This window comes from Aureococcus anophagefferens (genome assembly GCF_000186865.1).
Source record: "Aureococcus anophagefferens unplaced genomic scaffold AURANscaffold_11, whole genome shotgun sequence".
NCBI lineage: Eukaryota > Pelagophyceae > Pelagomonadales > Pelagomonadaceae > Aureococcus > Aureococcus anophagefferens.
This window is the reverse complement of record NW_008705571.1, coordinates 385,445-408,297: the sequence shown is the minus strand read 5'-3', so window position 1 is coordinate 408,297 and position 22,853 is coordinate 385,445. Positions and strand designations below refer to the sequence as shown.

The following is a 22,853-nucleotide window of genomic DNA, read 5'->3' as shown; positions in this document are numbered from 1 at the left end:
ACGAGACGGAGGTGAAGATGCGCATCGAGCGGGGCTACCGCGACGAGTTCGGCAAGTACAAGTGGTACCCGCGGCGCGACGGCTGGAAGCTCGCGAGCGAGGGCGACGAGGGCGAGAAGCTCGAGAAGACGTTCAACAACGCCATCGTCGACACGGAGGGCCAGAGCGGCTACGCCTTCAACGAGCACATCTACGGCAAGTACGACAAGCGCGGCGACCTCCAGAGCCCGTCGGTCTACGTGACGTACCCGGCGTCGAACTCGATCTTCCGGTCCGTGGACCGGCTCAAGCTCATGATGGGCATCATGGAGGGCGACATCAAGCAGGAGGGCTGCTCGCTGATCCTGAAGGAGCTCATCACGCGCGGCGCCTGCCTCGCCATCTACCCGCTCCACGACGACGACGCGCTGCAGACGATCCAGGACCGGTGGCTCACGTACCTCGAGCCGCCGTGGGCGCAGCCCATCGACCTCGTCAAGGACTACTTTGGGGAGAAGGTGGGCATGTACTTTTTGTTCCTGGGCACCTACAGCACCTGGCTCTTCTACGCGGGCGCGCTCGGCATCGTCACGTACGCGCTCGAGATCGTGCCGTCGCCCTTCGCGGTCTGGTCGACGACGTTCTGCGGCATCTTCATGTCCATGTGGTCCACGGTCTTCCTCGAGCACTGGAAGTCGACGCAGGCGCGGGCGAAGATGACCTGGGGCATGACGGGCTTCGAGGACACGGAGCAGGACCGCACGGAGTTCGAGGGCCGCGAGATCCACTCGCCCGTGACGGGCATGCCCGAGGCCTACTTCCCGGACTCGGAGAAGGCGCGGCGCATCGCGTGCTCCTACCTCCAGGTCATCCTCTGCATGGTCTACGTCTCCGCGGTCAACGCGGGCGTCTTCTACACGTACGCGTACGTGTCGCGCTGGCCCGTGCAGGGCCTGCTCGACTTCAACGCCTTCTTCTCCGGGGGCTTCGCGCTCGCGAAGATCATCACGAACCTCCTGCTGGCGCTGATCATCCAGTTCACGAACGGCTTCTTCATGCCCTTCGCGACGCGCATGAACTTCATCGAGAACCACCGGACGGAGACCGCGTTCGAGGACAACCTCATCGCCAAGGTCTTCGTGTTCCAGTTCGTCAACTCCTACGGCGCGTTGTTCTACGTGGCCATGGCCCAGGGCCCGCTGAGCTTCACCATCGGCCAGAGCCAGCCCTGGAAGACGCAGCGGTTCCAGTGCGCGCCGCACTGCCTCAACGACGTCGGCGCGCTCCTCGGCACGATCTTCATCATCCGCGTCGTCATGGGCAACTGGGACGAGGTCATCAAGCCCTACCTCGCGCGCCTCGAGAAGGAGTACGAGATCCGCAAGGAGAGCGAGAACGACGACGCGGAGTACGAGAACCCGTCGCAGCCGGAGCTCATGCGGAAGCGGCAGATCAGCCCCGCGGAGGAGCAGTACGAGAAGCACGAGTACGACTCCCTGAGCCTCTTCGACGACTACGCGGAGCTGGTGATCCAGTTCGGCTACGCGACGCTCTTCGTCTCCGCCTTTCCTTTAGCCCCGATGTTCGCGTGCGTCAACAACTTCATCGAGATCCGCGTCGACGGCTGGAAGATGTGCCAGAACACGCGGCGGCCCTGGCCGGCGGGCGCCGAGGACATCGGCACCTGGGAGTCCATCCTGACGATCATGTCCATCCTGGCGACGATCACCAACGGCATGATGATCACGCAGACGTCGTCGACGTTCGACACGCTCCCCGAGCAGCAGCGCCTCGTCATCTTCATCGTCCTCGAGTGGATCCTCGTGGGCATCAAGATCGTGCTCATGGCCGCGCTCGACGACGTCCCCGAGGACGTCGAGATGCAGATCGAGCGCCAGGACTTCCTCATCTCCAAGATCATCGGCCTCGAGCGCGACGAGGAGAAGGACCTCGAGGACGACGAGCTCTTCGAGATCGAGGAGCCGCCCGTCCACGCCTCCGACCCGGGCATCCGCGACCCGAACAAGAAGGAGGGCGACGAGGAGGGCAAGGAGAAGGACGACAAGGACGACTAGGGGCGCGACGCTCCTTAACGTCTCGTCGAAGCCCATCGATTGAGGGCAGCCCAACGATTATGGGTGCTCCTTAACGACACGTTGAAGTCCATAGTCGAGGCAGCCCACAACGATGGTTTGCCTACTCGTCCTCCTCTGCGCGCTCGGCGTCGCGCTGCCGAAGCCGCGGAACGCGCCGCGGCCGATGATGGGCAAGGCGAAGCCGCGCCGCGCGCCGCCGCCGCGGCCGCGCGCGCCGGCGCCGCAGACGCGCCACGAGGCGTCGGAGGCGCTGCACTCGGCCCTGTCCTGCGAGCAGGTCGAGCTCCTGTGCTCCGCGGCGAATCGGACCGAGGCGCCGGACGACGCGCACGCCGCGGACGCGGACGTGTCCGTGCTCTGCGCGTCGCTCCAGCGCGAGTGCGCCGCGGCGGCGGCCGCGGCCGCGGAGGCGGCCGCGCGCGCCGCGAACGAGACCGCGGCCGCGAAGCGGGCGGCCGAGGCCGTCGAGGCGAAGCTCGCGAGCGAGGCCCTGTCCCTCGCGGACGCGGCGTCGAACGTGCGCGGGACCTACATGGCGCGCGGCGAGCCGAAAGGGGAGGGCTGGTGCTGCGTGCGCTACGTGCACATCGGCAAGGCCGCGGGGTCGAGCTTCGACCTGTGGCGGCGCTTCTCCAAGTCCATCGACCCCATCACCTTCCACCACCCCCTGTCCTACTTCCTCGAGCGCCACCTCATCCAGCCGCACTGCATTTTCGGCGTCACGCTGCGGGACCCCGTCGCGCTCTTCTGGTCCCAGTTCACGTTCTGCCTCGGCCGCGTCTGCAAGCGCAAGCAGGTCTTCGAGTGCGGCTTCGTCTGCTGCGTCCGCGGGTCGCCGCTCCACACGGCCTACGTCAAGTCGAGCTCGACGGCCGAGGGCCCGCGGAACGCGCTCGTCGCGCAGTTCATGCAGCACCCGGAGTGGTGGCACCTCGGCCGCAACCCGCAGACGCGCCACCTCGGCCAGCACGTCGACGCGACGCAGCGCGACGGCATGGGCGGCTTCGGCTATGACTACACCGCGGACGTCGTCAACTCGTCGCTGGGCGGCGACCTCGGCCGCCGCTACCTCGCGCGCGCCAAGGCGCGCCTCGAGCTCTTCGACTTCGTGCTCATCGTCGAGGACCTCGAGGCGGGCTACCGGGCCCAGCTCGGCTGGACCAAGGGCGTGCCCCACGAGCGGCCCCAGGAGCACGCGGCGACAAAGTGGGCCAAGGCCGCGAAGCTCCCGCCGCAGCACGCGCCCCGCGTCCGCGAGCTCAACCAGCTCGACGTCGAGCTCTACGACTTCGCGCGGGAGCTCGCCCTCGAGTACAACAAGCGCGGCGAGCTCTCCCGCTTCGCCCACGTCGCGACCCACGTCCTCGCCAACCCGAAGACCCACGACTACCGGGACTGCCTCAAGATGTCCCGGGACCAGCACCCCATCGTCGCCCACGCCAACGACGCCGTCGAGGCCAAGCACTTTCGGATCCCGATGGGGGAGGGGGCGTAATTTGAAGTCTTCCTTGAAGTGCGCTCGAATTCGAGGCCATTCAGCTGCCCAATGATGATCCCGCCGGGCTAAAAACTATCAAAAGCAACACCTCAGGAGCTGCATCGTTGCGATTATTGAAGCAATTACACGCGATGGACGCGCTCCGAGCGTGGCCGAGTCCGCAGTGGTGAAGGTGTCTCTCTGCAGTAGGTGATTGCGTGGGACGGGTTCTTCGGGCCATTGAGGCGGATTCAGCACATTTCCTACTGCAGCGGCCGACGCCGTGAAGTCGGCGTTCCGGGCCTCCATGGGGACGACGAAACGGCCGAGATCGGCACCGCGGGGTGGCCCTCCACCGCTGGAGATGTTCGGGCTGCCGCGCCACGTTTCTATGCGCGAGTTGGCGGTCGATGTTTTCGACGTCGATGGCCGAGCGGATCAAATGGGACGCCCGCGGTACATAGACGAACGATTCCCGATGCTCCGTGCGCTCGAACACGGTCGAAAAGGGTGCGGGGGACGCCGAAAACCCTCTTCCGACCCCTTGGGACGCCCCGCGCGCGATGCGACGCAATCCTCGGGAGTGACATCCCGCGGGGAATGTGTCCGCGACAGGGTTCCGGTCCTCGCAGCCGCGGGGATCGTTGCGCAACTCTGCGCCTGCGTCGAGCTACGGGCTGGAGAAGACGAGAACTTCGTCCATCGACGCTGCAAAAGGGCTGCTCGCAGCCTGATTGTTTGAGTTGCTTTTTCGAGGAATCGGTCGAGTTGCTTTTTTTAGTTTTTAGCCCGGCGGGGATGATCCATTCGCTGCTGCTGCTGCTACTGCCCTCGTGCGCCTTGGCGGCGGCGTTGGCAGCGCCGCCGGAGCAAATTCACCTCGCACTGACGGAAAGCGCTGGATCCATGCGTGTGACTTGGGTGACCATGGTTAAAAACGATGGTGGTGGTGCGGTGCTCTATGGCAAGGCTGGCGACGAGCGCTCTACTGCGGCCGGCTCGTCGTATTCCTACGAGAAAGACAATTTCACAGGCACATTGCACTCGGCGGTCCTCGACGGGCTGCGGGACGGCTTCGAGTACGAGTACGTCGTCGCGTCCGCGAGGAACGAGTCGTCGCCGACGCTCGCGTTCCGGTACCGCGAAGGCGCGACGGAGCTCTCGCTGCTCGCCTACGGCGACATGGGCGTCATCAATAGCGCGGGCACCATCAAGGTCGCCGACGCGCTCGCGTCGTCCGGCCGCTACGACCTCTTCCTGAACGTCGGCGACACGAGCTACGCGAACGACGTCGGCGAACGCGGCAACAACTCCTGGGTCTTCGACGAGCACTTTCGCAACATCCAGGGCCACGTGTCGACCATGCCGTTCATGACGGTGCCGGGCAACCACGAGGCGCAGTACGACTACGCGCCCTACATAAATCGCCTGCCGATGCCGCGGATGGCTCGCGCGTCGAAGCAGCTCGCGCCGTTCTACTACGCGTTCGACTACGGTCCGGCCCACTTCATCGCCTACTCGTCCGAGGAGGGCCACTCGTTGAAGAAGGACAGCGAGCAGTGGAGGTTCATCGCAGCGGACCTGGAGGCGGCGAACAAGAACCGGGCCGCGCGGCCGTGGATCGTCGCGTTCACGCACCACCCGATGTACTGCAGCGACCTCATCACGGAATCGACGCGCTGCCGGAAGGAGGCGTTCGCGTACCGCCGGGACCTCGAGGATCTCTTCCACGAGCACAAGCTCGATCTGCACATCAGCGGCCATAACCATCAGTACGAACGGTCCGTCGGCGTCTACGGGTGCGACGAAAAGGGCACGAAGAAGTGCGAGCTCTCCGCGGAGACGCACAACCACGAGCTACCTATATATATTGTCAACGGCGCCGGCGGCGACACGGAAGGGATCGATCCAACGTGGGTACCCGAATTCCTCGCCCCTTTCCGCGCGTTCCACGCCTCCGGCCTCCGCACGGGCCTCGCGACGGTCGATCTCAACCTGACGCACCTCGTCTGGCGCTTCCAGTACACGGGCCGCGGCGCGTGGCCCCACTCGCGTCCCTTCGAAGCGGCGACGACCGTCGACGAGCTCGTGCTCTCGCGCGACCTAATTCGAGATTAAGTACGTATGTTGAACATCAACATGGAGGCTTCACTTTTGTTGCTGTCTTCTCACGGGATGGGAGATGCCATCGGGACGCAGGACGAAGCACGACAGTCATGAAACACGATGAACCACGGCAATCGTAACACGACGAACATGCTCTACAGCATCGATGCTGCGACGGAGTCCATCGACCTCGACCGCTTCGCTGACACAGGCTACGTGATCCTGCGCGGCTGTCTCGGCGACGTCGCCCCGCTTCGCGCGACGATCACAGACATGCTCAAGAGCGCGGGCATCGACCTGAGCGATGCGACGACGTACCACACGGGCGAGAAATGGCACCTGTGGGATTCGTCGAAGGCGAACAGCAACTCCGAGGGCGCGCACGCGCGGCTCCCGCGGGCGATCGACCTGCCGGGCCTCGACCGCTTGCGCCGGCACCTCGACGCGCTGCACGGCTGCGCCGACTGGAAGTTCATCGACGACGGCCACTGCATGCTCGGCAAGTGGGCGACGGACACGGTGCACGTCCGCTACCCGCGACCCGAAAAGAAGCCCTGGCGACCGCCGGCGCTCGGTTACCACATCGACGGTGCTCACTTCGACCCGCACTACTACGACAGCCCGGAGCAGAGCGCCATCGTACTGCCCGTGGTGAGCGACGTCGCGCGCGGCGGCGGGTCGACCGTCGTCGTCCCGGGAAGCCACAGGCGCGTGCGGGACCGCCTCGCGAATTCCGGCGGGCTGAGCTACGTGGGCCTCTTCGCGCTCGCCCACTGGATCGGCCTCCGCGCCAAGCTCGCCGGCGCCTGCCTCGAGACGGCGCCCTGCGACGCCGGCGACGTGCTCGTCATGCACCCGCTCCTCGTGCACTCGGCGAGCGCGAACGCGACGGCCGCGCCGCGCCTCGCCTTCAACATGGGCGTCCGCTGGTCATGCGACGCGCCGCGCGAGAGCGCGCTATTTTCTCGGCACTAACCGTCACAATTCCAGCCCCATTAATCGAGCTCCGGGTCCTCGCGAACCCCGGCCTCCAAGACGCGGCTCTCGAGTTCGACGAGGCCCGCGCGGATCTGGAGCTCGAGGCTGCGGAAGTTGTTGACCGCCGTGATGTAGGCCTGGCGGAGGATCAGCAGCTTCAGCGGCAGGGGCGCGTGGACGATGGGGCTCCAGACCGCGTAGTTCTTCCAGCAGAGCTGCGACGTGAGGAGCTTGATGACGGCGAAGCCCACGGGCCGCCGCGCGACGAAGGCGATGCCCAGGGCGGCGACGGTCGTGAGCGCGTGGCAGGCGCGCCGCGAGTCGAGGACCGCGCCCAGCAGCGCCGCGACGGGGCCCGCCTCGTCGTTGAAGCGCCGCAGGTCGAGCAGGTACTTGTCGTACCAGAGCCGCGACGCCTTGAGCGGCTCCGTGCGCCGGAGCGCGTTGAGCGCGCTCAGGGACACCCACTGGCCCTTGGCCTTGCGCGGGCGCACGACCTTGGTGTCGTCGGCGGCGTCGCCCCAGATGAGGCACGGCTTCGGCGCGTCCGGGGTCGACGTCGCGCAGACCCAGTCCGGGAACTCGACGCCCGCCTTCTTCTCGGGCTCCGCGAGCGACCCGTCCCCGAAGGGCAGGCCCCGCTCGGCCAGGCTCTTCGACAGCACGAGCACGCGCTCCTGGCGCCGCCGCACCTGCTCCAGGAGCCAGGTCCGCCGCTCGAGGGCCTCGGCGTCGACGGCGTCGTCCGCGTCCTCGCCGTCGTCGACGGCGCTGCTGCCGCCGCGGAGCGCCAGAGGATACGCTCGTCGTCGCGGTCCCAGGGACGACGCGCAGTGCGCCAAGGCCAGGGCGAGGCCGATCGCCTTGAACATGCTTGCCGGCGAGGGCCACAAGCCGATGTCGCCGCGATGCTGCCCCCACGTTGACGCACGTCCGACACCGCCGTCGTCGCCGTGGGGCTGCCATGGCTGCGGCGGCGGCAGCCCTCGCGTGGATCGCGCTTGCGTCAATACCACGGACCGCAGACGCGCGTTCAAACTGCAGCGCGTCGCTCTTCGCCGTGCACTGGACCCACGTGCCCAAGGCCGGCGGCACGGCCATGGCGTCGCTGGCGCGGCGCGTCGCCTGCAAGAAGAACCCGGCCCTCGCGACGTGGGTGCCGCCCGGCGGGGCGGACCCGGTCCATCTGAACCCGTGCTGCGTGCCGCGGCTCTGCGTCAGCGAGATCTCCTGCTACGCGTCGTCGAGCACGTGCCCGTTCGTCACGGGCATCGGCCGCCACACGTCGTCCATGGCGAACCTCGTGGACATGCCCTGCTGCGCGCGCGAGTGGTTCGCGAAGACGCGGACGTCCTTCTTCCGCAGCGCGCTGCGGCCGCCCATGTCCGACGAGGAGATGCGGCGGCGGAGCTACGCGCGGGTCCACGGCAAGTGGGCGCAGGTCGACCGGTACGGCAACGCGACGGCCGCGAGCGGCAACGCCGGCGCCCTGAGCCGCATGCGGTCCTACGACGTCTGGCCGCTGGAGTCGCGCGTGGCCTTCTTCGCGCGCGTCGCCGTGCCGCTCGACATGATCGAGAAGCGGATCCGCGACGTCGGCGTCCGCGGCGACGACAGGGAGGCCCAGCGGCGGCTGATCATGCTCGCGCGCCGCGAGAGCGTCGAGAAGGACATGACGGAGAAGTCGCCGGAGCACACGGGGTTCTGCCACCGCGCGTCGCACGCGATCTGGGCCGGCGCCGTCGCGGAGCAGGTCCACGACTGGGCGGACGCGCCCGACGGCATGGACCTCGCCACGGCGGCGCGCGAGCGGCCCTGCTGCGGCCTCCGGCAGCCCGGCGACAGCAGCATGACCCTGCTGCGGAACCCGTTCACGCGCGCGGCGAGCGCGTACTTCTACCGGGGCCACTCGCCGAACAACGACCTCTACGGCCTGCGGCCGGGGCTCTGGGGCACGTCGTCGGAGCGCTTCGAGGGCCGGGGCACGAAGAGGTTCAAGCACTACTCCTTCCGCGAGTTCGCCGAGGCCGAGGAGTACCGCGACATCGCCACGAAGATGTTCGGCGACCCGACGGGCTGCGACAAGGCGCGCCGGTGCCGCGGCCGGTCGAACTGCGTCGTCCTCACGGCCTGCCACGGCTACCGCAACGCGTCGTCCTACCTCGGCCCGGCCCACGTCGACGCGGCCTTCCGAGCGCTCCGGCGCCACGCGTTCTTCGGCCTCCTCGAGGCCTACAACAGCTCCGTGCGCCTCGCGCTCCGCGAGTTCGACGTCGCGCCGGCGTCCAAGGACCGCGACTTCATGGCCTCGCGGAGCAGCGGCTCCCTGAAGCAGCAGTGCTCCGGGGCCAAGGCGCTCCGCGTCAACGCGACGGTCTGCCGCGGCTACTTCGACCTCAACCGCAACGACTTCGCGCTCTACGAGCGCGTCCACCGCGAGTTCTGCGGCCGCCTCGACGCCAACGACCTCATGGGCCATCCGAACGTCCGGGAGGAGCTGGGCAGGGCGCGCCTCTGCGGCGACGTCGACTTCTCGGACGTCGAGGACGTCTGCGGGCCCCTCGAGGCGCCGGACGTCGTCGCGAAGCTCGACGCGCTCCGGGACAAGTGCGGCCGCCTCAAGGTCGAGCGCGCCTGGACCTGGGGGTTCTAACAATTTTTCCGTGGGAAAGAAAAAGGAAAATTACGGCGCGAGCTCCTAGTCGAGGTCGTTGACGGGAGCGCGGCCTAGGCCTCGTCTGTGTAAGCGGACCAATGAATCGCTGACATGGAGTCGTAGTGGAGGTTTTGCTCGCTTAGACCGACACGAACGCAATGTCCCGCGCCGAAAGGGCCGACTCCCCGCCCCCAGACCTTGCCATACCCCCCGCGCGACCCGCCACGCCCCCCTCTGAGGGTGACAACCGTCGAAAAGAGGCCCGTCGAGCGCCTAGAATCGGCGACGAGCTCGATTCGTTTCGATGGTCTGTTCGTCGCGGCGCGTCCGTGCCGCCCCCTCCCCGCATGGCCTCGACCATCGTGAACGCCCGGGAGAAGCGGTCCCGGCGCCGGTCCCGGCGCCGGGGGCCCGCGGTCGTTCGTCGCCGAAGAAAGTCGTCTTCGATCCGCGAGCCGTCGGCCCCGCCCCGCGTTCCGACGACCACCCGTCTTTCCGCTCGACGACGAGGTCGCTCGCTCCGGAGACGAAGTCCCGATCGCGTCGATTCCCCCGCAGATTCAACCAGTTGACACACGTCCGACGCCGTCGTCGCCGTGGGGCTGCCATGGCTGCGGCGGCGGCAGCCCTCGCGTGGATCGCGATTGCGTCAATACCACGGACCGCAGACGCGCGTTCAAACTGCAGCGCGTCGCTCTTCGCCGTGCACTGGACCCACGTGCCCAAGGCCGGCGGCACGGCCATGGCGTCGCTGGCGCGGCGCGTCGCCTGCAAGAAGAACCCGGCCCTCGCGACGTGGGTGCCGCCCGGCGGGGCGGACCCGGTCCATCTGAACCCGTGCTGCGTGCCGCGGCTCTGCGTCAGCGATCTCACGTGCGACGCGTCGTCGAGCACGTGCCCGTTCGTCACGGGCATCGGCCGCCACACGTCTTCCATGGCGGAACTCGTGGACATGCCCTGCTGCGCGCGCGAGTGGTTCGCGAAGACGCGGACGTCCTTCTTCCACAGCGCGCTGCGGCCGCCCATGTCCGACGAGGAGATGCGGCGGCGGAGCTACGCGCGGGTCAACGGCAAGTGGGCGCGGGTCGACCGGTACGGCAACGCGACGGCCGCGAGCGGCATATCCGGCGTCCTGAACCGCATGCGGTCCTACGACGTCTGGCCGCTGGAGTCGCGCGTGGCCTTCTTCGCGCGCGTCGCCGTGCCGCTCGACATGATCGAGAAGCGGATCCGCGACGTCGGCGTCCGCGGCGACGACAGGGAGGCCCAGCGGCGGCTGATCATGCTCGCGCGCCGCGAGAGCGTCGAGAAGGACATGACGGAGAAGTCGCCGGAGCACACGGGGTTCGGAAACGAAGGTGGCTGGTCCGCGTTCGGTGAGCGTAACCAGCGAGCCGAACTGGGGTTCTGCCACCGCGCGTCGCACGCGATCTGGGCCGGCGCCGTCGCGGAGCAGGTCCACGACTGGACGGACGCGCCCGACGGCATGGACCTCGCCACGGCGGCGCGCGAGCGGCCCTGCTGCGGCCTCCGGCAGCCCGGCGACAGCAGCATGACCCTGCTGCGGAACCCGTTCACGCGCGCGGCGAGCGCGTACTTCTACCGGGGCCACTCGCCGAACCACGACATCTACGGCCTGCGGCCGGGGCTCTGGGCCACGTCGTCGGAGCGCCGGGGCACGAAGAAGTTCAAGCACTACTCCTTCCGCGAGTTCGCCGAGGCCGAGGAGTACCGCGACATCGCCACGAAGATGTTCGGCGACCCGACGGGCTGCGACAAGGCGCGCCAGTGCCGCGGCCGGTCGAACTGCGTCGTCCTCACGGCCTGCCACGGCTACCGCAACGCGTCGTCCTACCTCGGCCCGGCCCACGTCGACGCGGCCTTCCGCGCGCTCCGGCGCCACGCGTTCTTCGGCCTCCTCGAGGCCTACAACAGCTCCGTGCGCCTCGCGCTCCGCGAGTTCGACGTCGCGCCGGCGTCCAAGGACCGCGACTTCATGGCCTCGCGGCCCAGCTCACGTCTGAAGCAGCAGTGCTCCGGGGCCAAGGCGCTCCGCGTAAACGCGACGGTCTGCCGCGGCTACTTCGACCTCAACCGCAACGACTTCGCGCTCTACGAGCGCGTCCACCGCGAGTTCTGCGGCCGCCTCGACGCCAACGACCTCATGGGCCATCCGAACGTCCGGGAGGAGCTGGGCAAGGCGCGCCTCTGCGGCGACGTCGACTTCTCGGACGTCGAGGACGTCTGCGGCCCCCTCGAGGCGCCGGACGTCGTCGCGAAGCTCGACGCGCTCCGGGACAAGTGCGGCCGCCGCAAGGTCGAGCGCGCCTGGACCTCCTGGGGGTTCTAACAATTTCCCGTGGGGAAGAAAAGAAAATTACGGCGCGAGCGCTCCTAGTCGAGGTCGTTGATCGGGAGCGCGGCTTCGTCCGCGTCGAGGGCCGCGTCGGGGTCGTCCGCGTCGAGCTCGGGCTCGTCGGCGGGCCGCGACGGCGGCGGCGCGTAGTCGACGTCGTCGGGGCGGATCGGGATGGGCACCTGGAACTTGTCGCCGGGCTTCTTGCCCTCGGGCACGGCCGCGGAGACGGTCTCGCCGCGGACCGTGAAGCGGAGCGTGTCGCCGACGGACGCGCCCGCGGGCACGACGACCGTGAGGAGCCGCTCCTTGGGCGTGCGCTCGTCGAAGTCGCCGTTCTTGAGCGACGCCTCGAAGGCCTCCTGGGCCTTCTTCGCGCGCTCGTGGCGCGCCTGCGCGGCGTCGCGCTTCGCGGCCGCGGCGTCGCCCTCCTTGGCCTTCTCCGCGCCCTCGGCGAACTTGTCCCAGAAGCTCGACTTCTTGGGCTTGGCGTCGTCGTCGTCGGACGTCTCGGCCTCGGAGCTGTCCGAGTCCTCGGAGCTGTCGTCGCCCGCGTTCTGCTCCGCGAAGTCGCCCGTGAGGAACGCGTCGTGCTGGTCGCCCTCGGCGGTCAGGTAGAGGTAGCGCTGCTTGTTCTCGCAGATGAACTCGTCGATGGGCTCGTCGTCGATGCCCACGTAGGCGAACAAATCCTCCTTGAGCTTCATGTCGTCGAAGAGGTCCTCGACGTCGTAGAACCGGAAGTTGTAGGGGTACTTCTGCGCGAGGCGCGCGCAGCGGAAGTAGTACATGTCGTAGTAGCGCTCGATGGCGTCGCGCTTGCCCCGCGCGTCCTCGAACTTGGGCATGGTCAGGTCCCACTCGTTGAAGTCGTAGACCGTCTGCTCGTGCGTCATCCAGTGGTTCTTCGCGTGCACGTGCACGGCCATGGTGCCGTGGGTCACGGTCTGGCGCAGGGACCCCGCCTCGGTCCAGTAGAACCAGCTCTCGACGCACTCGCGCTTCGACCGGCGCATGACGACGAAGCGCGCCGTCGGGTGCTGCGCGAGGATCTCGGGCACGTAGGGCAGCCACGCGTAGTTGATGTCGCCGACGACGTCGACGCCCCGGCCCTTTTTTAGGGACTTCAGCTTGCGCGCGACGACGTCGGACCGCTGCTCCCCCGGGTCCCAGAGCAGGATGCGGTAGTCCGGGCTCGACGTCATCGTCATCGCCGCGGAATCCGTCGCGAGGTTCACGAGCGTCGCCAGGCTGTGCAGCCCGCAGCGGCCCGCGCCGAGGCCGAACCACAGGCGCGGCTCCTCCGAGTCGTGGGGCTCCAGGGGCGGCGGCCGGAGCTCGCCGGAGATCGCCGCGCGCGCCTCGGTTTCGATCGGCGCGAGCGCGACCTCGTCGACCGTCGCCTCCTCGATGCTCGGGCCCTCGGGCACGAGCGTGTAGGGCTTGGCCTCGCTCTCGGCCTCCAGCTTCAACAGGAGCTCGCGCTTCTCGCGCTCCTTGCGCTTCGCGATGTTCGCCGTGCGGCACCGCTTGAGCGCGGGCGTCGCCATCGCGTAGAGCGCCTCGTTCATCTCGATGGCCTTGTAGTAGAGCGCGCCGGCCGTGCGCAGCATGCCGAGCTGCTCGAGGGCCATGGCGGCGCGGAACCAGGCCTTGGCGAACTTGGGGAAGTGGCGCGCGGCGAGCTTGGCGTCGCAGTACGACTCGGCCCACCAGCCGAGCTTCGCGGCGACGATGGCCCGGTTCGTGAGGCAGACGCCGACGCCCATCTCGAAGCCGCTCCTAGTGAAGGCCGTCACGGCGTCCGTGTACTTGACCATGGCCTCCTCGTACTTCTTTGCCAAGACGAGCTGGCGGCCGGCCCAGCGCAGGTCCTCGGCGTAGTGGTTCGCGAGGTTGTAGGCCGGCGGGCCGTCGGAGCTCATGGTCGGTTGTGTTCTGGTGATCTATGCGACTGTGCGGGCGTCGGCGGCGCTGGCGGCGAAGTCCTCTACTGCGACAGCCGCGACGAGCAGTGGCGGAGAGCGCCACCCGAGAGCGTCACGGTCGACTGCATGGTGCAGCCGAGTTGACGCCGAGCCGGAGATCAGCTCAAAACGAGCGAGTGTGCGTCGCGGCGGCCTCACCTAGGCCTTCGTCACGCGCGCCCTCGCCGGCCCCGCGAGAACCCGACCCCGCCGCCGCGCCGCGACGCGGTAGACCCATCCAGGATGCCCAAGAATAAGGGCAAGGGAGGCAAGAATCGCCGTCGCGGGAAGAACGAAAACGAGGAGACCAAGCGCCAGCTCGAATTCAAGGAGCCCGGCCAGGAGTACAGCCAGGTCGTGCGCATGCTCGGCAACGGGCGCTGCGAGTGCTACTGCTTCGACGGCGTGACGCGGCTGGGCCACATCCGCGGGAAGATGCGCAAGAAGGTGTGGGTGTCCGCGGGCGACATCGTGCTCGTCGGCCTCCGCGAGTACCAGGACGACAAGGTCGACATCATCCACAAATACAACGCCGACGAGGCGCGCAACCTCAAGCAGTACGGCGAGCTCCCGGAGACGGCGCGCATCAACGAGACCGCCGTCGACATGGCGATGGAGGGCGACGACGCGAACGACGACATCGGCATCGACTTCGACGAGATTTAAAGGTCCGGCGGACGCGGGAAGAGGGCGCCGCGTTGGCATCCCAACGCGGCGCCTGCGGACAGGCCGCGGGCCCCCTCCTGTGGACGGCCCCCTTTCGCGAGCTCCCCTGTAGACGACGCAAGACCCCGACAAAATCATAAGCACCATCGCGACGACGATCCAGGGGCGGGCCACCTCGCCGAGAACAAAACTAGAGCGTCGTGTACTGGGTCCCCGGCGGCGGCGCCTCCTCGCCGGTCTCGTCGCCCTCGGACACGGGCCGGAGCTTCGTGGGCGTGACGAGGTTCGTCGTCGCCGAGAGGAGCTCGTCGATCTGCGCGTCGGTCATCTCGTGGGGCGGCGTGTCGAGGCGGAGCGTGTCGTCAAAATCCAGGAGGCTGTAGCCGCCGCTCGACGTCCGCGACGCGGTCTCGTCGCCGTCGTCGTCGGGCGACGTCGCGGCCGCGCGCGGCCGCTCGCTCCGCACGAGGAGCGCGATGGACGCCAAGATGAGCGCCGCGACGAACTGGATCGCCGCCGTGACGAGGAAGGTGACGCGGTAGCCGTGGCGGTCGATGAGGTACCCGCCCAGCGCCGCGGACCCGCTCCACGAGAACAGGTTGATGGACTCGGCCGCGTTCCACCGCGCCCGCTCCTACCAAGCACGTCGGTAACGATGTTTCATCCCGGTCCAAAACTCTCGAACATCGTCACAGCCGCGGGACGCTGGCCCGCGCCGCCTTGCGCACGTAGTCGTTGAGCACGGACCGCGTGAGGCCCATGCAGCAGTTCATGAGCCACGTGCGCAGCAGGTACAGGACGACGACCGTGGGCCCGTCGCCGACCTGCGACAAAAATTTGACAAAAGTACGCTCGTGTTGTCGGCGGACGCCGGCGCCGACGCGGCTCATCGCGACGAGCAGCGAGATGCCCGCGAGCTTCGTCGCGACCGTCGTCTGCACCCGCCCGAAGCGCCGCGACGCGCGCTGCGCCACGAGCGAGCAGGCGGCGATGCCCGACGGCGCCAACACGTAGATGACCTGCACCTGGATGGGCGTCAACCCGACCTCCTTCCAGAAGAAGAGCGGGAAGAACTTGATCGTCATGCCGCTGCCGAGCATCGACACGACGTCCGCCGCGCAGACCGTGGCCGCGATGCGCACCTCCGTCGCCCGGTCCGTCTTCCGCGGCGCGCTCTCGCTCTCGCGGCCGCCGCCGCTCAGCAGCGACTCGCTCAGCGACCCGCCGAGCGTGTGCGCCTCGCCGAGGCTGCACGCGAGCGCGGCCGGTAAGACGAAGAAGCAGCACCCGCACGCGATGACGACCTCCAGCTCGCCCTTCCGCCACTCGTCGCCCAGGGACGCGAAGACGGCGATGGAGACCAGCGGCCCCGCGGCGTTGCCCAGGACCTTGAGCGCGGACTTGCGCGCGTAGAGCGCGGACCGCCGGCCGGACTCGACGCTGTCGCCGAAGAGCGCCTCGACGGACGACGAGTGGCCGCCCATGAAGAGGCCCAAAATCAAGAGCGCGCCGCAGATGGCGCCGTACTGGACGCGCGCGTGCCGCTCCAGCCCCGGCGACAGCACGCTCGCGCCGAGCGCCGACATGCCGCCGACGCCGAGCGCCGCGGCGACGCGGATGACCATCGGCCGCGACCAGCGGTCCCCGAGCCACGCGGCCGGGAACGCCGCCAGCAGGTTCGCGACGCCCTGGGCGCCCACGGCCAGCCCGACCTTGACGTTGCTGCCCGTGCGCAGCAGGATGTAGGCCGCCAGCGGCGCCGACGTCGCGAGGCTCGTGCAGATCGTCAGCGCCGGGTAAAAGGCCAGCGTGCAGCGCACGTTCCAGTTCGACGACGGGGCCATCTGTGAGCGCTGCCAGGCGTGGGCTCGTGCTCTCCGCCGCGCGTCAGAGGCGGCGCTCTCCCTGGGCCAACATGCTCTCCGAGCGTTTGCCACTCGAGCTCGACGTCACGCGATGGCGATGATGCTCCTGCCCAAAACGCAGTCGTCTTCGAGCGTCGTCGCGCTGAACGACGATGCAACGCTGCTCGTCGACGACCTGGCCTGGGTCGCGCCGTCGTACGAAGCCGCGGTCGGCGGCGACGGGGCCGCGGCGGCGCGGCTCGCGAAGGAGTGCGCCGTGGACGCGCGGCGGCTGCTGCTCGTGCGGCTGCGCTGCCGGCGCGCGGCCGGCGGCCTCGGCGCCTGCGTCGCCGCGGCACGGCGCGCGCCGACGCCGGAGCTGCTGCGCCTGATTGCGGCGCTCTGCGGCGACGCGTCCGGCGCGCGGTCGATGTCGCGGCGCGGCGCGTGCACGCTGGCCGCGCGGCTCGTCGAGGCGCGCGGCGACGAGGACGACGTCGCCTGCGCCGCCGCGGAGGTCCTGGACGCCGCGGGCGACGGCTGCGCGTTCCAGACGCGCGACGACGAGTCGGACGACGACGAGGGCGTCGGCCGCTACGATCTGGCCGGCGGCGCCGTGCTGCTGCGCTGCACCGTCGGCGAGCGGCAGAAGGCCCACTTCGACGTGGGCTTCGCGACCTGGCCCGCGGCCGCCGTGCTCGCCGCGCGGCTCGCGCGCGAGCCCGTCGACGCGGCCGGCGAGGACGTCGCGGAGCTCGGAGCCGGCACGGGCCTCGCGGGCCTCGTCTTCGCCGCCGTCGCGCGGCCGCGGCGGCTCGTGCTCACGGACTACAACGACGTGGTGCTGGCGAACCTGCGCTTCAACGCGGCGCTCAACGCGGCGGTGCTCGAGCGGACGGACGTGGCCGTCGCGAAGCTCGACTTCTCGGAGGCGACGGCGGGCGACGACGAGACCTACGACCGCGTCGTCGCCGCGGACTGCGTCGCGTCGGAGCGCGATGCGCAGCACCTGGCGCGCACGATCGCCGAACGGCTGCGGCGCGGCGGCGAGGCGCTCGTCTGCCTCGCGGCGCCGGAGAGCCGCTTCGGCACGCAGCACTTCGCGCCCGCGGCGCGGCGCGCGGGCCTCGCGGTCGCGACGGAGACGGCCGTGCCCGACGCTGAGGACACGCCGCTGCTCGCGGGCTCCTCGGGCTGGACGCCGGGCATGGCCTTCGAGTTCCACCGCGTGTCCTGGCCTTAGTGCGTGTTGTCCTTAGTTCGTCTTGTCGTTTAGTAGTCGCGCGAGGTGCGCCAGAACGCGAGAATGTGGGAGAAGACCTCGTCGGGCAGGGACGTGTTCAGGAAGAGGCGCTCGTGCGCGCGCACGGTCGACGGGGACGCGCGGCCGCGCTCGCGGAGCGAGGGGAGCTGCTGGCGGAGCGCGAGAAGGTCCGCGCGCGGTTCGTGGACGTACTTGTCCCAGCCGCCCGCGGCGCGGACCTTGGCGAGGAAGGCGGCCGTGGCCATGCTGCGGCGGTTTTGTATGTTGGCCCCGGGGACAAAGTAATAATTGGGAAGCAAGTCGAGTGACGCCCCGCGACTCAGGATGAGCTTGCACGTTTCCTCGTTTTCCGATTCTACAGCATAGTGGAGCGCGGTCATCCCCGCTAGGTCTCGTTCATCGACTCGGGCGCCCGCGTCGAGCAGAAGGACCGGTGCGAGGCGCTCTGCTGCGTCGGCGTCGCAGGAGCCATGCTGGCGGGTGGCCCGATGCAGCGGCGTCATGCCGGTGCGGGGTTCACCGGCGTTGACGTCGGCGCCGTTCTTGATGAGCCACGTGATGGCCGGGCACCATCCAGAACCCACTGCATAATATAGGAGCGTATACGCGCGGCCGTATTGCGGACCCTCGATGGACACACCCAGCGGAGGGTCCCCTTTCACATAAACAAGAGCATTGACGCTGCGGCCCGCAGCGAGATGGCGCTTCATTCCGTTCATGAACGTACGCTCGCACGCACGACAATAAGACTCCATCTGCCAAATGTCCATCGGGGCTGCGTGCATTCATCATCGACCTGCAGCCAGCGCGCAATGGCGGGCTGCCTCCGCCACCATTGAGTACACCAGATGCCAATCGTCTTCGAGCTCCGCGACGGCGATGGCAAGACGTTCAAGATCACGAGCCCAAAGGCGCGCGTGACCGCCAAGGCGCTGCTCAAGGCCTACAAAAAGCAGAGCCAGACAGCCGACGCTCTCGCGCTCGAGACGGCGGACGGCGGCCCGCTCGCGCCGCAGGACATCCTCTACGGCTGCGACGGACGCGTGACGCAGCTGCGAGTCGTCGTCGTCGCGGAGCCGGCGCCGGCGACGGTGCCGGTCGCGGAGCCGCCAGCGACTTCGGCGGACGCGGCGGACGCCGCCGTCGCGGAGCCCGCGACTTTGGCTCCGCGACCGAAACCGAACCCGGCGGAGCAAGCACGGCTGCGCAAGCAGCGCAAGGCGGACATCGCCGCGGCCGGCGCCGCGGGCCTCCTCGCCTTCGTGAGGGCGCCGCCGCTGAGCGACGGCGAGCGGCGCCGCGTGAGCGAGCGGCGCCGGAGGGGCGAGATCCACTCCGTCGAACGCGACGGCTTCCTCGGCCCCGCGGACCCGCGCGGCCCGGACCGGCCCATCGGCGCCATGGCCGAGTGCGGCGACCGCGCGTGCGCGTGCAGCCGCCTCGCGCGGCCCGGCGCGCGGCCCGCGTTCGCGCGCGCGGCCGCGGCGAAGCTCGCGGGCCGCAGAGGCGGGACCTACGCGGGCTTCGCGTCGGGCCTCGCGCTCTTCGATCTGTGCTTCCTCGACGAGTGCGCCCTGGCGCCCGACGTCGTCGTGCTGGTCGACCCGCTCTACGCGTCCCACGTGCTGCCGCTCTACGGCGCGCGGCCGCCGCCGGCCGCGGGCCTGCCCGACGCGGAGAACCGCTGCATGATGGCGCTGCGGCAGCTGTCCGCTTTTTTGGGGCTCGGCGTCTGCGCCGTCTGTTCCTCCGCGGACCTCGTCGACCTCGCCGCGACGTGGCCGGACACGTTCGAGATCGGCTGCCTCGTGTGCTGCGACGGCTCCCGCCCGGCGACCGTCGAGTTCGCCGACCTCCTCGCGGCGCCGATCTTCGCGCCGGACGCGCTCGCCTTCGAGCTGCTGCGCCACGAACGGCTCACGCTCGGCGCGCCCGATCCCCCTCCGGCGGACGCCGGCGACGACGACGACCGGTCCAAGGGCCTCGACGACCCCGACTTTTGGAAGAAGCTGCTCCGGAGCCGGCCGCGCGCGCGCGTCTTCGAGTTCCCGGGGCCCGCCGCGAGCGACGTCGCGCTCGACGACCTCGACGGCGCGTCGCGGGCGCGGGCCCGGCGCTGGCTCGACGCGGCCCAGCACCTCCGCGCGGCCGCCGCGGGCGACGACGTCGTCCCGGGCGACGGCGCGAGCCACGCGCTCCTCTTCGCGCGGCCCGACGCGGCGGCGCCGAAGCGCGGCGCGCTCGAGTTCGGCGAGCTCGCGGCCGTCGGCGCCGAGGCCGGCGGCTGGCGCCGGGTGACGGAGAACTGGACCTGGTGGCGCGAGCACACGCGCGGCGACGGCGACCTGTGGATGCTCCCGGACGCGCCCGCGGTCGCGCGGCCCGACCCGGCGGCGCTCGCGCGCGAGATGCGGGCCATCGAGGACGAGCACGGGCGGGCGGAGGCGGCGTGGAGCGCGATACGGTAATGTTGTTTGGAGGCGGTCGGGAGCGTCCCGGATGGCATGCTTCGTCCGCTTCAAGAACGACATTCGGTGTGCCGTGGTTGAAGCTCGAGCCCGAGCAAAAAGCGGCCGCGTCGACCGTCGCATTGCAACTTCCCGTGAAGCGAACCCGACGCGCAAGACTCGAAAAATGCACCGCCTCCTCGCGCCGGCGCGGAGCGCCTTCGCCTGCTCCGCCGTCGCGCTCACGCAGTGCAGCTCGACGCAGCGCGACGAGGCGGCGCAGTGCCACGGCGGCAACTCGGGCCACGGCGGCGCGCCGCTGCCGCAGAAGTGGCTCCACGCGCACGTGCCCAAGGAGCGGGCGCACCTGCTCTTCGGCATCCCGAAGAAGGGGCGGCTGCACGAGAAGATCAAGGACATGCTCAAGGGCGCGGGCATCGAGTACACGCGGGAGCCGCGGCTCGACATCGCGCACTGCAACGACCTGCCCGTGTCGCTCGTGTTCCTGCCCGCGGCGGACATCGCGACCTACGTCGGCGAGGGCGACGTCGACCTCGGCATCACGGGCGAGGACATCATCGCGGAGTCCGAGGTCGACGTCAAGGAGCTCATGAAGCTCGGCTTCGGCAAATGCCGGCTCTGCGTCCAGGCGCCCAAGGGGTCGCGGAGCGGGCCCGGCGAGCTCGCGGGCCAGCGCATCGTCACGAGCTTCCCGAACCTGACGAAGGCCTACTTCGCCAAGCTCGAGGCCGAGGGCCACCCGACGCGCATCAAGTGCATCTCGGGCTCCGTCGAGGCGGCCTGCGGCCTGGGCCTCGCCGACGGCATCGTCGACCTCGTCGAGACGGGCACGACCATGCGCGCCGCGGGCCTCGAGGAGGTGTCCACGATCATGCCGACGCAGACCGTGCTCATCGCGAACAAGCACTCGCGCCACGCGGCGCTCATCGAGACGCTGCGCAAGCGCCTCGCGGGCTACCTCACGGCGAGCCGCTACATGATGATCGTCTACAACGTCGACCGCGACAACCTCGCCCAGGCCACGGCGATCACGCCGGGCAAGAACTCGCCCTCCATCATGCCCCTCGAGCGGTCCAACTGGGTCGCCGTCAGCGCGCTCGTCCCCAAGAAGAAGGCCGCCCAGCTCATGGACGACCTCGAGGCCGTCGGCGCGACGGACATCCTCCTCACGTCCCTCGCGTCCTCGCGCATGGGCGACTGAGGCCGCGCCGCGCCCGCTCTGCCCCGTATACAGCGTCCGCCGTATTAGCCCACGTCGCGCCTATTGCGCGGGCAGCGCGCCGTCGTAGAGCTCCCGGACGTCCGTGAACTCGGGCAGCGTCGCGTTCGTGGGCGCCACGTCCGCGACGGCGTGGGCGTCGAACCACTGCTCGACCTCGTCGACGGTGATGACGCCGTCGTGGTTGGCGTCGATCTCCGAGAGCGCGACCTCGATGAACTGCTCCATGGCGCTCTCGTCGTCGGCGAACTTGCCCTGCTTCACGGCGACGGCGCGGATGGTGTCCCGGAGCTCGTAGGGCTTGACGACGTGGTCGCGCGTCTCGACGAGCAGCTCCTCGAGCTTGACGCGGACGTCGGGGAACTTGGACGGGCCGCACATGACCGTGTCGACGCAGCCGAGGCTCCCGCGGAAGTACTGCACGCAGGGCAGCTTCTTGATGTTGAGCCTCCGGCAGAGCTCCTTGTTCGCCGCGAACTCGATTTCGAAGAACTGGACCTCGTCGCCCGCGAACTCCTTCGCCAGCCGCTCGAAGCGCGGGGCGATGGATTTGCAGGCGCGGCACCAGCTCGCGTAGAACTTCACGGCCACGAGCCGGTCGTCCGTGCAGTACTGCATGGCCGCGAGGAAGGCCTCGTCGCCGTCGATCGGTACCACCATCTTCTTGCTCGTCGTTTGGCTCTTGGCCTGCAGGACCGGCGCATACCGCCGGTGGCGGGGCAGCGACGGCGGCGCGAACGACGCCGTGAGCCCGAGGCACACGGCGGCGGCGAGCTTGAACGTCAAGACGGTCATCGTCGAAGGGCGCAGCCGGCGCGCGCGCTCGCGAGATGTTGCTCAAGTGTGGTTTGCACAACCGAGGATCTGCCACAGCACGATCGACGCCGCACGACGCGTCGAGGACGTCGCCGCGCGCGCCGCAGCGCGTCGCCGCGATGCGCCAGCGCAGGAGCAGATGCTCCATCCAGTCGTGCATGCTCGGCATGATTTTGGCGACGATCTGCTTCGTCGTCTTCGCGCACTTCCACGCTTTGAAGCCCGTGACGCTGCCCGTCGCCGCGCCGGCGCCCGCGAAGCCGCCACCAATGCGACCAGAAAAGAAGGCAATCACCGGCTTCAAGCCGCCGCCAGCGAGGCCGCAACAGCCACCGCCACCGCCGCCGGCGAGACCGGAGCGCGCGACGAAGCTCAAACCCGGCGAGCCGGAGGTGCACGTCGTCTTCAGCACGGACTGCAGCGGCTACCAGCACTGGCAGTCCATCGCGCTCTGGTACTCGAGCCGCATGGCCGGCCAGCGCGGCCCCGTGACGCGCATCGCGTCGGGCTGCGACGAGCAGCAACAAAGGGCCATAGCGCGCGAGTGGCGCGACATCGACGACACGGGCGAGTTCCGCGCGCACTTTGCGCCCGCGGGCGAGCTGCGCGGCAACTACAAGTATTCGAACAAGCCCAGCGGCTTATATCATTGGCTCACGACGGCCCGGCCGCCCGCGTTCCGCGACTGGAGCAACGGCGTCGTCGCGCTCCTGGACCCGGACCAGTTCATGCTCCGGCCGATCACGGCGGCCGCGGCCGCGGGCCTCCACGCCGGCGCGGACGCCAAGTTCCTCTACGACGCCTCGGACGTGCCGCGCGTCATCGGCGACGGCGCGCGCGACCTCGCGGGCCTCGCGCCGGTCGTCGCGCCGGGCCGACCCGTCGCGCAGGAGTACGGCATCGGCGGCGCGTGGGGCGACGCGGGCAAGCCGGACGCGCGGCCGAGCTGGCGCGCCTTCGA

General features: G+C 69.4%; 7 protein-coding genes across 7 annotated transcripts; 5 read left to right on the top strand and 2 right to left on the bottom strand.

The window, feature by feature from the left end:
• Positions 1–305: 305 nt before the first annotated feature.
• AURANDRAFT_27376 (hypothetical protein) lies at positions 306–2,054 on the top strand (the record flags this gene model as incomplete). The annotated part of the gene is made up of 2 exons (XM_009039514.1): positions 306–773; positions 1,017–2,054. 2 exons carry the CDS (start codon positions 306–308, stop codon positions 2,052–2,054), a joined length of 1,506 nt encoding a protein of 501 aa, XP_009037762.1.
• A 2,296-nt stretch (positions 2,055–4,350) lies between these two features.
• AURANDRAFT_64640 (hypothetical protein) lies at positions 4,351–9,289 on the top strand (the record flags this gene model as incomplete). Its single annotated transcript, XM_009039515.1, has 4 exons — positions 4,351–4,462; positions 4,586–5,605; positions 5,870–6,587; positions 7,681–9,289. The coding sequence occupies 4 exons, from the start codon at positions 4,351–4,353 to the stop codon at positions 9,287–9,289; spliced, it is 3,459 nt and encodes a 1,152-aa protein (XP_009037763.1).
• A 610-nt stretch (positions 9,290–9,899) lies between these two features.
• AURANDRAFT_71754 (expressed protein) lies at positions 9,900–11,665 on the top strand (the record flags this gene model as incomplete). Its single annotated transcript, XM_009039516.1, has 1 exon — positions 9,900–11,665. One exon carries the CDS (start codon positions 9,900–9,902, stop codon positions 11,640–11,642), a length of 1,743 nt encoding a protein of 580 aa, XP_009037764.1.
• Positions 11,666–13,858: 2,193 nt separating this feature from the next.
• On the top strand, positions 13,859–14,260 carry AURANDRAFT_8202 (hypothetical protein; the record flags this gene model as incomplete). The annotated part of the gene is made up of 1 exon (XM_009039517.1): positions 13,859–14,260. A coding segment is annotated over one exon (402 nt), but the record flags the coding sequence as incomplete, so codon positions are not given.
• A 211-nt stretch (positions 14,261–14,471) lies between these two features.
• AURANDRAFT_64638 (hypothetical protein) lies at positions 14,472–17,634 on the bottom strand (the record flags this gene model as incomplete). The annotated part of the gene is made up of 4 exons (XM_009039308.1): positions 14,472–14,915; positions 15,010–15,105; positions 15,151–16,125; positions 17,446–17,634. The coding sequence occupies 4 exons, from the start codon at positions 17,632–17,634 to the stop codon at positions 14,472–14,474; spliced, it is 1,704 nt and encodes a 567-aa protein (XP_009037556.1).
• A 2,389-nt stretch (positions 17,635–20,023) lies between these two features.
• AURANDRAFT_27356 (hypothetical protein) lies at positions 20,024–21,058 on the top strand (the record flags this gene model as incomplete). The annotated part of the gene is made up of 1 exon (XM_009039518.1): positions 20,024–21,058. One exon carries the CDS (start codon positions 20,024–20,026, stop codon positions 21,056–21,058), a length of 1,035 nt encoding a protein of 344 aa, XP_009037766.1.
• A 381-nt stretch (positions 21,059–21,439) lies between these two features.
• AURANDRAFT_8418 (hypothetical protein) lies at positions 21,440–21,733 on the bottom strand (the record flags this gene model as incomplete). Its single annotated transcript, XM_009039307.1, has 1 exon — positions 21,440–21,733. A coding segment is annotated over one exon (294 nt), but the record flags the coding sequence as incomplete, so codon positions are not given.
• Positions 21,734–22,853: the final 1,120 nt, after the last annotated feature.